Source organism: Talpa europaea, assembly GCF_964194135.1.
Source record: "Talpa europaea genome assembly, chromosome: 12".
Lineage (NCBI taxonomy): Eukaryota > Metazoa > Chordata > Mammalia > Eulipotyphla > Talpidae > Talpa > Talpa europaea.
The window spans coordinates 6,702,445-6,716,116 of record NC_140079.1 but is presented as its reverse complement, the minus strand read 5'-3'; the positions used below and the strand labels follow the sequence as shown (position 1 = coordinate 6,716,116).

General features: G+C 60.8%; 1 protein-coding gene across 1 annotated transcript; it reads right to left on the bottom strand.

Annotated features, from left to right (window-relative positions):
- Positions 1 to 1,098: 1,098 nt before the first annotated feature.
- On the bottom strand, positions 1,099 to 13,363 carry PALM (paralemmin; the record flags this gene model as incomplete). The annotated part of the gene is made up of 9 exons (XM_084248608.1): positions 1,099 to 1,628; positions 4,962 to 5,093; positions 7,415 to 7,474; positions 8,630 to 8,651; positions 9,906 to 10,032; positions 11,569 to 11,699; positions 11,827 to 11,907; positions 12,543 to 12,594; positions 13,344 to 13,363. The coding sequence occupies 9 exons, from the start codon at positions 13,361 to 13,363 to the stop codon at positions 1,099 to 1,101; spliced, it is 1,155 nt and encodes a 384-aa protein (XP_084104734.1).
- Positions 13,364 to 13,672: the final 309 nt, after the last annotated feature.

Below are 13,672 nucleotides of genomic sequence, written 5' to 3'. Positions count from 1 at the left end.
GGAGAGGAGCCCCGCACCCTCCCTGCAGCGGGGGCAGGCTCGTGCTGGGCTGCACTGCAGATGGGGGTTTCCTGCTCCCACCCAGGGAAACCTCCCTGCCCCGAGGCTGTGGCCGCCCGCCCCCCCAGGCCGCCCGGGGTGCTCCAAGCCCAACAGAGCAGCGGGGCGAGCAATGTCTGGGTGTCGGTGGGGGGACCCAGGACCCTGGTCCAAGCAGGCTGGAGAAGGGGGCCACGGCAGCCCCCCAGGGTCCACAAATTAGCACCAGGAGGAAGGTAGGCCCAGTGGGGGTTGGAGCTCAGGACAAAAAGCTGCTCCTGTGGCCTGGCTCATGCAGGGGGCTCAGAGACCCCCGCCCCACCCCATCCAGAAACCAGTCCCAGGGTCATGCGCTCCCCAGAGTGTGTGGGGTGTTCCAGGGCTCCCCTCCCCCGGGCTCCACCATCCACTGGCCGCCCCCAAAGAGGACATGGGGAGGGCAATCAGGCTGGGGTGTCAGAGGGGCCTGTGCTCCGACCCAACACCTCCAGCTTGATCGCCCACCGGGGCTCCCCAAGGAGGCAGGGTATCACCCCAAATGCCCAAGATTCGGAGATCAGTGCCTTGGGCAGGGAATCCTGAGGAGCCCAACTCTAGGGGGGACAGGGCAGGCCCACAGGCTCCCTGGCTCCTCAGGTCCCTCTGGCAGGATGTCTCCTTGGGGACCTCATTGGAGGTGGCAGGAAGGCACAGGCAGGAGGCCCGGGGGGCAGCTGGCCTGGAGCAGGTGCCGGCCTGGCACCTGCCGAGACCGCTGTGGACGTGAACTGCATCTGCGGAGCTGTCATAGGGGGTCCTCATTTTGGGAAAAGTGGGTCTGTCCGTGCCTCTCTCCTGCCAGGCGCACGGACACGGTGTGGTTTGGGTATGTCGGAGGTGGTGGCAGAGTGGAGGATCCCTGCCCCCCTCTTCCCAATTAAAGAAAACTCAGAAGAAACAAGTGACAACACGGCATGTCCTGGGCCCGTGACTGTGGGTGAGGGGGGCAGGTGCCAGGAAGGCCGGGCCGGTGGGAGCTCGTGGATGGCGGGCGGGGGCTGGGGGCGGGGCCAGGCCGGCTCACATCACGGAGCAGCATTTACAGCGCTGCTTCTTCACGTCCAGGTCCTGGGGGTCGCTGGGGGGTGCTTCGAGCCCCACCTGGTTCTCTTCCTTGGAGCCGGCGGTGGCGGGGGGCTCGGCAGCGCTGCCGTTGGGGGGTGCTGGTTCCTTGGGCGTGGCAGCGTCCTCAATGACCACCAGCTCCGCCGTGATGGTGTCCTGCAGGCCCAGCACCTTCTTGGTCTCAGCCTCGTCCTCCACGTTCTGGTAGCCCATGAAGATCATGGTGACGGGGGGTTCCTGGCCAGGCTGGATGCCCGGTGGGCCCGAGGTGGCCTCCCCTGGCTGAGCCTGTACCCCCGTGATCTCCCGCCGGGAAGGCGTGGTCCTGCCCATCTCCTCCACAGCCCCCCGTGTCTCTGCCACCCCAGCTGCAGACCCTGCCTCACTCAGCGTGACCTCGTCTGCCTTGTGGATGAGTTCGTCCACCTCGGAGGAGCTCAGCTGGTGGATGCCGTTTTCTGCAGTGCCATCCACAGCGTGGACCACTAGTGGGGAGAGACAGAGAGTGAGGCTCCTGGACTGGAGGGAAGACGCAGGCCGCGTGCCCCTGGGCCAAAGGGAAACCAGAAACTAAGTGACACCTGAGGACACAGCCCAAGTGGTACTCAGAGGAAAACTCAGATGCTCAAAAGCACCTGTTAAAGGGGTCTCCCTGGTGGCCTAGGGGTTGAGTCTCAGCAATATCACCTGAGTTCCATCCCCGGCCAGGGAGCTACCCACATGGCGCGGCAGACCTCTCCTGTCTCCCCGCTGCTCCCCTCAGCAGTGGATTTCAGTGGATCCGCCTGCTCTGCTCCCCACTCTGTCTCTGGTGAACCCTCTCATCTGCCTCCCCCATACCTCTGGCCTACACCCCAGCTCTTATATGCATAAATAAATCTTTAAAAAAATAAAGTAAAAAATTAAAAAAGCATCTGTTAGAAAATAGGAAGACTGGAATTAAATGAAATGAGATTTTATTGTCTTGCATTTTGAAGCATTTCCAGATTCCTTAGCTGACTGGCTCCCAAGCGGTCACCTTGCAAAGTAGGTCTGGTTTTTATTTTTATTTTGTGCCAAGGTGGTGAAGACAGTTCAGAGAAGGGAAGTGTCAGCACAAGGTCCCACAGCTGGCTAGACCCCTCCTCCCTGCTAGGCCTGTTTCCCTAACCTGAGGAGGCAGGGGTCTGATTTCTCTCTTCCTTGGGTGATGTGGTTGATCCTGAATTCAAGGTTTGCTCAGTCCTCCAGTCTTTCCTATTTTCTAGTAAAGTCCCTAGAGCCTGTATTTTCCTCTGAGTTCCGCTGTGCCTGCAGCTCTCGAAGCTCTGCTGTCACTGTCTTTCAAGTGTAGGTTATAATCTCCATTTTGATTACTTTCCTGTTTAAGCCGAGATTGATTTAAAAGGGTGTTTTTAATTTCAGGGGGTGGGGGACTATGGCCTAGGAACATGGGGTATAAAGTAGAGACTCTGGAACAGTCTTTACAAGGACCTGCCTTGTCCCAGGACGTTTCCCTTCTGAAATGCTCTCCAGCGTTTGCCCACTGTCCACTGGACAAAGTCTTACATGGGCAGTGGACCTCGTTAAATGTGCATCCCAATTCACTCCAAATAGCCTCATCTTTGACTCTGGTCTGACATTTTCTGGGTCGTTAAGGCCCCGGAAGTTAGCATGCTGGGAGCAGTCCCAGCCACATCTGACACAGGCCCAGTCACTGCACCTTGCAAACTCCTGGAAATGCAGCTGCCCAGGCTGTGTGGGGAGGGTGGCTCCAGGAATCCTCATGCTCCCGGCCAAAGGTCAGACTCCTGGCTTCAGGCCAGAAGGAAAGTGCTTTTCACTCTCAGCTTACAAACCCCAGGGAGGGGTGTCTGAGCTCCAAGGCTTCCCATGACTTTGAGCTGGAGGCCTCGTCACACAGAATCAAACAGTATTTCCCACTGGTCCGACCTGAGACAGGAATCCGAGCCCTCAGCTGCCATGGAAACTGACTGCCTTCCCATTGCTAAGCAACCAGAGTCCAGCCGGGGGGTCTTGAATCCCAGGGACTGGGCCAGGCGGGGCGGTGACAGAGGTGAGGGTCTCCTGCCAGTACAGGCACCGCCCCAGCCCCTTGGCCATGCAGATAATCTTGTCCAGGAAATTGGGCAGCTGAGACTTGGCCTGGGCACCACAGCTGGTCACACTGCAGTTAGGGTTTTCTCGGGGCAACGCCTCCCAAACCAGGCAGAGCCGGGCTGTGACAGGATGTCCCAGAGGCTCAAACAACCTTTAAGAGCCCGAGGCTTTGAGAACCAGAACCAAAACAAGGGGCTACCTCACGCCCACCGGGGGGCTGGGGTGTTAATAAGACAGAGAAGGCCGAGTGCCCACGTGGAGAAACGGGCCCGGCGCCACTGGTGGGACGAGATGTGCCGTTCCTCCAAAGCCTCAAGACGGTGCTCCCACGGGTCCCTGACACTGCACTCCCGGGGAGTCCCACGACAGAAGGGAAAATACGCGCCTCCACAAAAACTTGCTAGCATCCCAAAATCAAAAGTGGGAGAGCCCGAAGGGTCCTAGGACAACCTCAACGTGAACCAGCCACACGGTATTCTTGGGCTATAAAATGAAGGGGAGGGACCCTGGATGTGCGACGCTCGGGACAGAACCAGACACGCGGCCACGCAGAGCGCGGGTCCGGGCTGCGGCGTCCAGGACAGGCACAGCCAGGAAAGGGGTTCCCGGCGCCGTGACGGGGAGGGGGCACAGGGCTTCTACCCGGGACACAGACAGGGCCCGGGACTGCCTGGTCAGGGCGTGCAGGGTGGGGCACACAGAACACACGGAACTGTCGGCCCAGGGCGCCTGTCACCCCGCGCCTTTCCCTTGCAAGGGCCGCGGCTCGGATGCACCCACGCCGCCGAGGACACCTGCTTTTGCACTTGACTCGGGACTGGCTCCATGAAGAAAACAAAGGCTCGCCTTGAATGTGAATGCAACTTCGTAAGGTCTTCTTAAAACCGACCTTTTACTTAAAGTTTGTTTCCTTCTCTCTGGAGCCCTAACAGACACGACCTAGAAGTCTCCCTGCCCAGGGGCGTCTGCACACCGAGCGCCAGGGCGCCCAGGCACGGCGGCTTACGTGCCATGCTGCTCTGAAACTGCTCCCTGAGCGCTGATGCCGGACCGTTTAAATGAAGGGCTTTCTTAGTTTAAAATAAGACTGAGCTTTTTACTATGTGAATTTTATCTCCAGACACACTTGCGGGCTTGTGCCCAAGGCCACCCTGCTCCGGGATCTCCCACGCCTGTTCCCTCCCAGCCGCCGGAGGGCGCTCGAGAGACCAAATCGGGTGTCGGCTCTGGGCCCCGCCCGGCCCCCCCCTACTCTGCATCAGCCCCGAGGAGCCTCACGCTTCTGCCGCCAGCTAACTCCATCTCCCTCAGGGCTGCTGAGTGCGCTGTGCCCCAGACAGGGCTCCCCGAGGTGGACCTGTAGCTGGTGAGCTCCGGCTCACGTGCCCTGACACCGCCCATCCTCGCCCGGCCCTGCCACACCCTCTGGCGGCCCCCACTGCGCAGCCTTTATCGCAACGGCAATTATTTAAAGGAATTATGTGTGAACTCTCGATGGAAGGGCTGGGCCTGCTGGTCAGGTGACCCCACTCGGATTGGATTCCCGGAGCCCAGCTGGCACCTGGAGCTCAGCCAGGACCTGGAATAGACCAGGTGGGGCCATAGGTTCTGGGGCTCGAAGCCAGCAGCGGCTGGGGGGCAGGCCCCTGAACATGGCTGTGACGGCCAGACAGCGTTTGGCTCTGGCTTAGGGCGTGGGGCGGGCGCGGGGTCCGTACCTTTGGTCTCGTCCTCGTAGACCTTGACGCCCTGAGGAAGCAGTTCCTGGGGGAGCAAGGTGGTGCTGGACAGCACCCGGGTCTCCCCAGTCACCTTGTCCTTCTCCACCGTGATCTCCACCGAATACATGGCTGGCACAACAGGCACAGGTTATGCCAGGGCTGCCCTGCCCACTGACCCCTGCTGGGCTGCAGCCAAGCCAGGGAAGGGGAGCCGGCAGCATACAGCCAAGCGGTGGTGGCAGCGGGGATGCCAGGCACGCAGGTCTCAACACGGCCCTCCCAGCCCTACATCCTGCCACAGCTCCCCAGCGACATGGGCATTGGCCCCAGGCCCCTCTGTGGGCATCGAGGCTCAACTCTGTTGTCCCACTCGGCTGGAAACTTTAAGGTGCTCCCATATCCTCCAAGGGGCAGAGTGAGGCTGCGAGAGGTTAGCCTCCCCAGGTCATGGTCAAGAGCAGACCTAGTAGGGGCCTCCCTGGTGGCGCAAGGTGTTAAGTCTCAGCACTATGAAGCCATTGGCAGCCACTGCAGCATGAGTTTGATCCCCGGCCAGGGAGTTGACCCACATGGCGTAGCAGACCTCTCCTGTCTCCCCGCTGCTCCCCTCAGCAATGTATTTCAGTGGGTCCTCATGTTCTGCTCCCCACTGTCTCTGGTGAATCCTCTCACACACACCCTCCCCCCGCACCTCTGGCCTGCACCCCCGCTGTTGTGTGCATAAATAAATAAATCCTTAAAAAAATAAAAAAAGAGTGGACCTGGTGGCCAGACACCCCCCCCCCCCGCCCACCCAGCCATCCTCGTCTTTTCCCTGGGAAGAACAGACAGTTCTCTCACACGAGGGGATGGGGTCACAGTCAAGGCCACTACCCACGCCTCCCGCTGTAGAAATCATCACAGAATCACAGAGACTGAGTCCCAGCTGACCATGCCCCCCTGAATTCCAGAATCACAATGCACTGCCCTCAGGGGGCCCAGAATGGCCAAGGCCCAGCCCAACTCTTGATCTGCTCCCGAAACCCTCGCTGTCTTGTTTCCTCATCTGTTTTTCTCACCCCCGTCTGTCCATCTGCAAGTCCTGGAGGGGTGCTGGAGAACACCAGGCCCTTTCCTGGGGCCCCTGCAGGGAAGGGGGGCAGCATGAACCCCTACCTTCCCTTCCCTCCCTCCTGCCCCCATCCTGGACCAGCGCAGTGACCCCTCCGCACTCGGCCAGTCTCTCCCCTCTCAGCCACCAGAGGGCGCCTGTGCGACCCACTCTGCTCCTGCTGTGGCACAGCCTTCCAAGGCTGGGATCCTCCCACCCCCACGGGACTCTCCCTGGCCTACTGCACACCCCAAGCACACGCCGCCCCACAGCTTCCCCAACACTCTAGATCCAGTCCAACCCCAGGTTGTGTCCTCCTTCCGGGGCACTTCCCGGTCAAAAGGTCTCCCCTGAGCCCTATCCTATTGTTATGGGGAGCCCCTTTAGCTCCTCAAACTTTTATTTCTTCCATAAGTTAGGCTGTCGCCCCCAACACAACATCATCTCCCTAAGTTTGTCCCTCAAACTGGCACACAGCAGGTGCTCAACCAGACCTGAGTGAATGAATGAATGTCCTGACACAGCCCAACACACCACCTCCAGACACAGCTGGGCAGGTGGTGTGCAGGGGGGCAGTGAGGTCATGTTGCCTTGGCGTTGCTGGGCTGGTCTAAAAGTCAGAGACCCTGAGGTACCCCCACCTTGCAAACCAGCTACCTTCTACCCTGGCTCCTAGACTCCATTCAGCCCCCCACCCCTCACCCCTTCTGTCCCAGCCACCTACTCCCCCCGCCCCGAGATGGCCTTCACTTCGTCCTTGGTTCCCTGTCTGTTGCATTGACTTCATTAAGAGCCACAGGGGCAAGAATGTCACCATCACCCTCAGGTTCTGCTTTGCGCAGGCCTAGGCACGAGGTTGCACAGTCCCACCCCATCAGCAGGTGAGAAACTCGAGGGCCAGTTGTCAAGTGGTGGAACAGGGATTTGAATCCCAACTTTGTAAGACATGTGGCTTTGCCTCCAACTCCCTTGCTTCCCCCGGGTACGCGCTTCCTCTCCACAGGCAGCCGAGGACAGGAGTGAGGGTCTGCAGGGGTGCGTGTACGCGCCACCCTCCAGCCCCAGGTCCGAGAGGAACGTGAGGTGAAGGGGGTGGAAGCAGTGAGAGGTGTGAGTTAGAGCCGCCATGCAAGGAGGCCCCTCTTCTCCGGGGAAGCTGGGCCAGTGTGTGACGATGGTGCCAAAGCAGAGGGGTCCCCAGATCCTACCCCAGACCCAGACCTCGGCCTCAGCCCAGCTGCCACCCCATACCACAGCCCTCGCCAGTGCTGCTGAGGCCGTGTCTGCCTCTAACCTCCCCCCAAGCCCTGACCGGGTCCAGGACAGCACCTGGCACAGGCTGAGTCTGGGGGTCACCCACCTGCCTTCATCATTGTGGAACCTTCGGTCGTCTTCATGGGGGTGTTGGAGACTCGCTTCTCTGCTCAGTGGGGAAATGGGTGGAGAGAGAGATGGGGGTCAGAGGACAGAAGGTGACTCAGACCCCCCCACACATACGTAGACACCACCAGATATGCACCCCACACACGTGCCTGGACACCCTCGCACATGTAGACACCCCCATGTGGACACCCCACCCACTCGCCCAAAGACGACGACCCCTAACACAAGCAAGCACACGAGAGCAGCTCAGAACCCTCCCCCAAAGCAGAACCCATCCAGCCAGGGGGTCACATCCCATCTCTGGGGCCGCTCCCCTCTCAGTCCAAACGATTTTCACAAAATCCCTGACAGGCCTGCATGGGTTTTTTAATTATTAATTTTTAATTTCACAGTAAGACAAAGAGACACTCTCATCATAAATCATTAACACATGACAAATCAGGTCAAAGACACTGACCGCCCCCCCAGTCCTGGTGGGGGCTGCCTGCCCTCCGCAGATGCAGAAATAGACAAGTGCAGTGCATAGTTTAAAATATAATTTGCATTAAACAAATCTAATACAGTAACTAATATAGTTAACCATGCTATTTACAGCTAAGCAGGTATAGCAACTGTCTCATACACACTACACACGCGGGGTGTCTGCAGATGTGCACATCCCCACTTGCAGTAACTTCTCAGGGGGCCTGAAATGGGTCAGAGTCAAATTTTTGGCTTTTTCCTTTGGTTCCTGTGTTGGGACTGATCCCCGGGACTGGACGTCCACCCTCCCCTGCCACAGAATCCCTTGTACACACGTGACAACAGCGGCCTGAACAGCTGCCAGAGCTCAGAGCAGGCGGGTGTGGGCTGAGGGGCTTGCCAGGCACTGGGGATGGCCCCGGAGTCTGGGGAGCGCGGCTGAGGCCTCAGCAGACCCGCAGCCAGAGCCCTAGTCTCCTCCTCTGCAATGTGGGGAAGTGGCAACAATCCACCCCAGGGATATTGTGAAAATTAAGTGAAATGATGAGGGACACTGGACCGGGCTGGAAGCCTGGGTTAATGAGAACACTAAAAATATGAGCTATTTTTAAATGGCGAGTTACTATTGCTGTTTATTAGCAACAATGTATTTTCTAGGCGCTGCCCGAGCCCACCACCCTCCCTCTGGCCTCCAGAGGGTGTGAAGACCAGCCTTTTCCAGAAACCTTACCTTTGGGCGTGCCCGCTGGGGTCTGCAAAAAAGAAGGAGAGGAGTTAGGGGTGCTGGGGTGCCTCCCACTGGTAGGGTTCTCTACCGAAGGGCCCCTGCCAAGGGGGCAGGAAGACAGGGAGGGTCTGACTCAGCAGTGACCTACTGGCCTGCACCAGATAACGTCCTTCCCTGCTCAGAAGCCTCCCGTGGCAGCCCAGTGCTCCCAGAACAAAGCCCAAACCCTTCCTGACGACCCCAGGCCCAGCATAAACTCACCCCATCTCTGGCCGGCCTCGCGGGCTCACTGTTTCTCGAGTACATTCCCACCCCGGAGCCCGTGCGCAGGACGAGCCCTCCGCCTGCAGCTGGTTCCTGGATTCCACCCTGCTCAGTTCCTCATTCAGTTCCTTGACACCCCCCAATCCAAAGGTGGCCCCCCAACCCCCCCCACCTCCAGAGCATAGGCATCACCAGGGTATGTCTCCCGATGCTGGGCAGGCCCCAAGCCAGCATGGAGTCTGTCCTCAATCAGCCCCACTGAAAGTCCTTCTTATCTTGAGTTTGTGCCTGGAGAACTCCTACTTAACCTTTAAAACCCACCTCTTCCTGGAAGCCTCCCACCTTCCCCCAAATTAAATGCCTCACTGGGGACACCTCAGTGCCCCAGACATGCCATTAGAGGCCCGGCCACCTTCTTGTGTTCATGGCTGCCCAATCTGACCCCTGACGCGAGTGTCGAGCGGGGCACCACCTCCCTGGCTCACCTGGGGTGGGGATAACCAGGATGAAGGGGAGAGGAGGGGGCCCCCTGAGTCCTGAAGACAACAAGGGCGGTGGGGAGACTCCAGACTGCGTGAACGAACGTGGTGATGAGGGTGCGCTTTGAACAGAGCCTAGGCTGGATGGCAGCCCCTGGAGCCAGCGGCGGAGGCCCCGTGAAGGTCACTCGCCAGCAGTGTGGCGTGAGCCTGTCCCTCAACCTCCCGGGCCTGTTTTGGCCTCTCATCGGGGGACCCCGCTCACCCACAAGGGCTGCCACAAGGGCGCGGAAACAGGAAGTGGTGCTGTCGAAAGCTCCCTGGTGAGGGTCGCTGTGAAGTCTTGTCACCCATCAATTCACTTGGCCTGTGACATCCCAGCATGTGGGTGCGCCCACAAGTGGGGAAACTGAGGCTGGGAGAGGCACAGGTCACACAGCTGGGGTTGGAACCCAAGCCCTGGGCTGCAGGCTCTGTTCAGTCGCGGGACAGGTGGGGTCAGGTGAGCGCGGCCTAGGAGCCCCGGCGCCACTTACCTGCTGGGAATTCACCACCACCTCCGTCTTCCCTCCCTCCGTGGCCGGGCTGGGGGCAGCCGTGTTCTCCTTGGTGGCCGCAGGGAGCGAATCTCTGTTCTCCAGCACCTCGATCTCCTTCTCCAGCCTGGGGAGGGGGCGGGGGATGACCACCCTTCCCGGGCACTGTGTCCCGATGGTCCCGGGAGCGTGGGGTGTAAGGGTGCCCAGATCGGTGCTCCCCCCAGTCTGCCAGGCGTCCTCACCGCTCCCATTCACAGTGGGGGAAACTGAGGCGTGGTGGGGGGCGCCAGCCGAGCCAGGCTCTGAGCCAGCACGGGCTCTCCGGAGCGCTTCGCCGCCCGCGCCGCTGTGTTCTACCTCCACTTCCAGCAGATTCCCTTTTCTCAATATATTTATTTTCACAGGAAGCTTCACGTCTCCAGGGAAACTGGAAAACCCGTGTCACTTTCCGAGCACCAGAACAGGAGCCCAGTGAAAACAGAACGGGACGTGAAGTCCCGTGAGAGCCGCCGCCCGAGGCTTTGGCAAGGCTGCGGGATGTGCAGGCCCTCGGCAGCGCCCTAGGCACTCCCTGGAGGCCGGGGCAGACGGGGTGTGAGTCTGGCGCCCCTAACAAGGTGATGGGGGCGCAGTGCCCAGCTCAACCTGGAGGGTTTCTGGGGACACTGAGTAGTGGGCGAGCATGTAGAAAAGCAATCACTCGCCGTGCGTCAGACACACAGTAGGGCACAAATGACGCCCCCAACCTAGCCTGCTGCACACCCCATCCCCCAGGCTGCACCCACAGCTGGTAATTCCACCGGCTCTGCCCGCTGGCATGTCTTCCTGCCCGGTCAGCCTCCAGGGGCCTGGACCTGACAGCCTGAGCCCCAGCTCCAGCAACTTAATGCTTATTAGCTGGGGTGCACAAAGGGTTTCCTGCCTCCCTGTTCCAGGTGGGGACACTAAGGCCCATGGAGGGAAATCTCAACTGACCCCCCCCTTTTCCCAGACCCAGACGGGAGTCTGAGTCCCGTGCAGCGCGGGCAGTGTCGGGCAGGGTGGGGGCCAGTGCACAGTGGCCAGTCGGGCCTCTCTGTCCTTCCTTGGCCAAAGGGACATTTGGAATTTTGGCCACCGCTTCCCTCTCCCTGACCTTGCTGCTCCGGAGCTCAGCTGGGCCTCCTGCCCGCCTGGAAACCCCGGGCCTTTTGTCCCAAGCCTGAGGGGGATGGGAACTTTCCCCATCCTGCCCCTCCCCCGGACTTCCCGAAGGCCTGGCCGCCTATGCTCTGTGGTGTCCATTAGAACAGATCTGGGAAGAGCCGGCCAGCTGGGCTGGCGCCAGGAAGCCCCCGGGGAGGTCGATGCTGGCAACGCCCATCCTCAGAGACTCGGGGCCCCGCCCCAACGCCACATCCTCAGCACCTGCTCCGCTGGGGTGTCAGAGGACAAAGGGCCACACAGCCACACGGCCTCCCTCGCCGCCGCCAAGCTCTCTCGGATGCTCACACCCACCTACGTGCCCCCATCAGGCTCTGCGCGACGCCCTGCGTGCCCATCACGTCCCGTGGGGGGCTCTGCCCGGCTCCCACCACATGGGAGCAGCCGGGGCCAGCCCAGCCCAGCCCCAAGACTCGGCCTCTTCCGGCGTGCGCAGGTCCCTGCTCGGCCCACCCACCTGGAGATGGACTCCTCCAGGAGCCTGGCCTTCTGCTCGTCCTCCTGCATCTGTCTCCGCATGTCCTCATCCCCTTCCGAGGCCGAGGACGGGGTCCCCTCCAGCAGCCATCGTTCCCGCAACGCCTTAGACTGGGGCGCAGGAGTGAGGTCACAGTCAGTGTGGAGTAGGGGGTGGTCAGGGCCGGGCCTGGCGTCACCTCTGCCTTCTCCCCCCTAGTCTGGCCCCCACTGGCCCCCCTCTCCCCGCCCCCCATACCTTCAGGTGCTGCAGCTGCCTGCGGTCGTCCTCCAGCTGCCGACGCTTGTTCTCAATCTCCGCCTGCCTCTTCCTCTTCTCCTAGTGGGGCCAGATGGGCAGGTCAGGGCCGCACCCTGAGGCTTTGCCCACGAAGATCCCGCTTTTTCTGTTAACGGCACCATTGGCCCCTTGGCCCCTCCCCTCTCCCCTGCCGTCATCCCCCCAGCCTGTCTCCCCACCTGCCCAGAGCTTGCCCCATCCTCCCTGTTGCCCCCCAGGTTATTTCCCCTACTTGCCCCCCCAGATTGTCCCTCCACATGCCCCCCACAAGGGGCACAAGGAGGACCAAGTCACATGGCATGGCCCCCAAAGCCCAAAGGGGCTTCTGGGGTTGAAGCTGCCTCCGCAGGCCCCGGCACACCTGCGCTCCCACCGCACAGCCTGGTCACTCCGTGGTGGTGGGGAGGTTCCGGCGCGCGGGCCTCAGCTTGCCTGCGGCACCGGGAGTCTAACTAAGGCTGCTGGTCTAGAAGGTCACCTGCTAAGGACGAGGGCTCTCTCTGCACTGGAACGCACCAGCAGGCACGCAAGTTTCCAAAGACATAGATCAACCCTCAGCTCGTCCTGGTTGACTCCCAGAGGCCCTGAGCTCTGGGTGTGGAGAGCCTGGGGCGTGGGGTACCTGAGACCCTGACCCCCCTGCCACGGGCCGCGTCCTCTGAGGGCAAACTCACTGCAATGGCCTGGAGCCGCTCCTGCTGGGATATGGTCTCTGCTGCCAGGACCCTGCAAGGCGAGGGAGGACAGACAGGTTAGCCCGGGGTCCAGCCAGCCCAGCACAGACCCTGGCCGCACGGCCCACGAGTGACCACAGCGAGCCGTTTCTCCTCGGACTTTCCTTTCTGCAGCGTCAGACCCTCCTCACCCCCTCGGAGGGGTGTTCTTCCAGGCTTGTTACCTCATTAATTCCCCAGCGACATCCTCCTGCCACGCCTTGAGACAGGGCCAAGGGAGGGGGGGACTGAGGAGCTGGGACAGGAGGGGTAGGCCTCTGTCCGTGGAGCCAGGCAGTGGGCACTGAAGCTGGGGCGTGAAGGATGCACAGGAGTTCGTTCACCAGAACTCCAAAGGTGGAGAAGAGGGTTTCAGGAGGTGACGGCCCCTCACCCTGACTGGGCACCCATCAGGACAGGTTCCTCACTCATCTGCCCACCAAGCACCTCCTCTCCAGCACTCTGGGGGGTGCCTGGAGGACACACTGGCTCTGCCTCCCTCCTTGGGCTTGCTGGTACTCCTCACACTGCTAGTCTCTCAGGAGCCGAGGACCAGAGAGGGCTGTGGGCCTCTCAAAGACACACAGCAAAGATACAGCAAAACCACATAAACTCTTTCACCCGAATGATGTCCTCTGAGAGGCCGCCAGTGCCGCTTCCGCCCCCTGGATGCAGCCGCCACGGGGATCAGGAGGGCCAGGGCTACAGGCTGTCCAGGGGCTTTCCTGCGGTGGCAGGAGGCACAGGAGCCGGACCACTCACCCTGTCCCCAGGCCCTGCATCGCTGACAGCTCTGCCTCTCACTGGCTTCTTCAGTGGACACTGGGCTCCCCCTCCCTGCAGCACCCCTGCCTCTCCCGCCCTTCCTTAGCCCCCTCTTCCAGGCCCTCTAGTCCAGGCGTGCTGCACCTCCCTGCCTGCTTTCAAAACCCGGCCCTTCGCCTCCAGTGTCCCTGGAAGCTGCACACACAGGTGCTCAGTAAAATGCTGGGCCCAGTGAGACCTGGAGCCACTCCCCACAGGGCTGTGGTCTCCGCGTCCAGGGCTGCAGCGGCAATGCAGGCAGGAAGAGGAGGGGTCTTTAGTTCGAG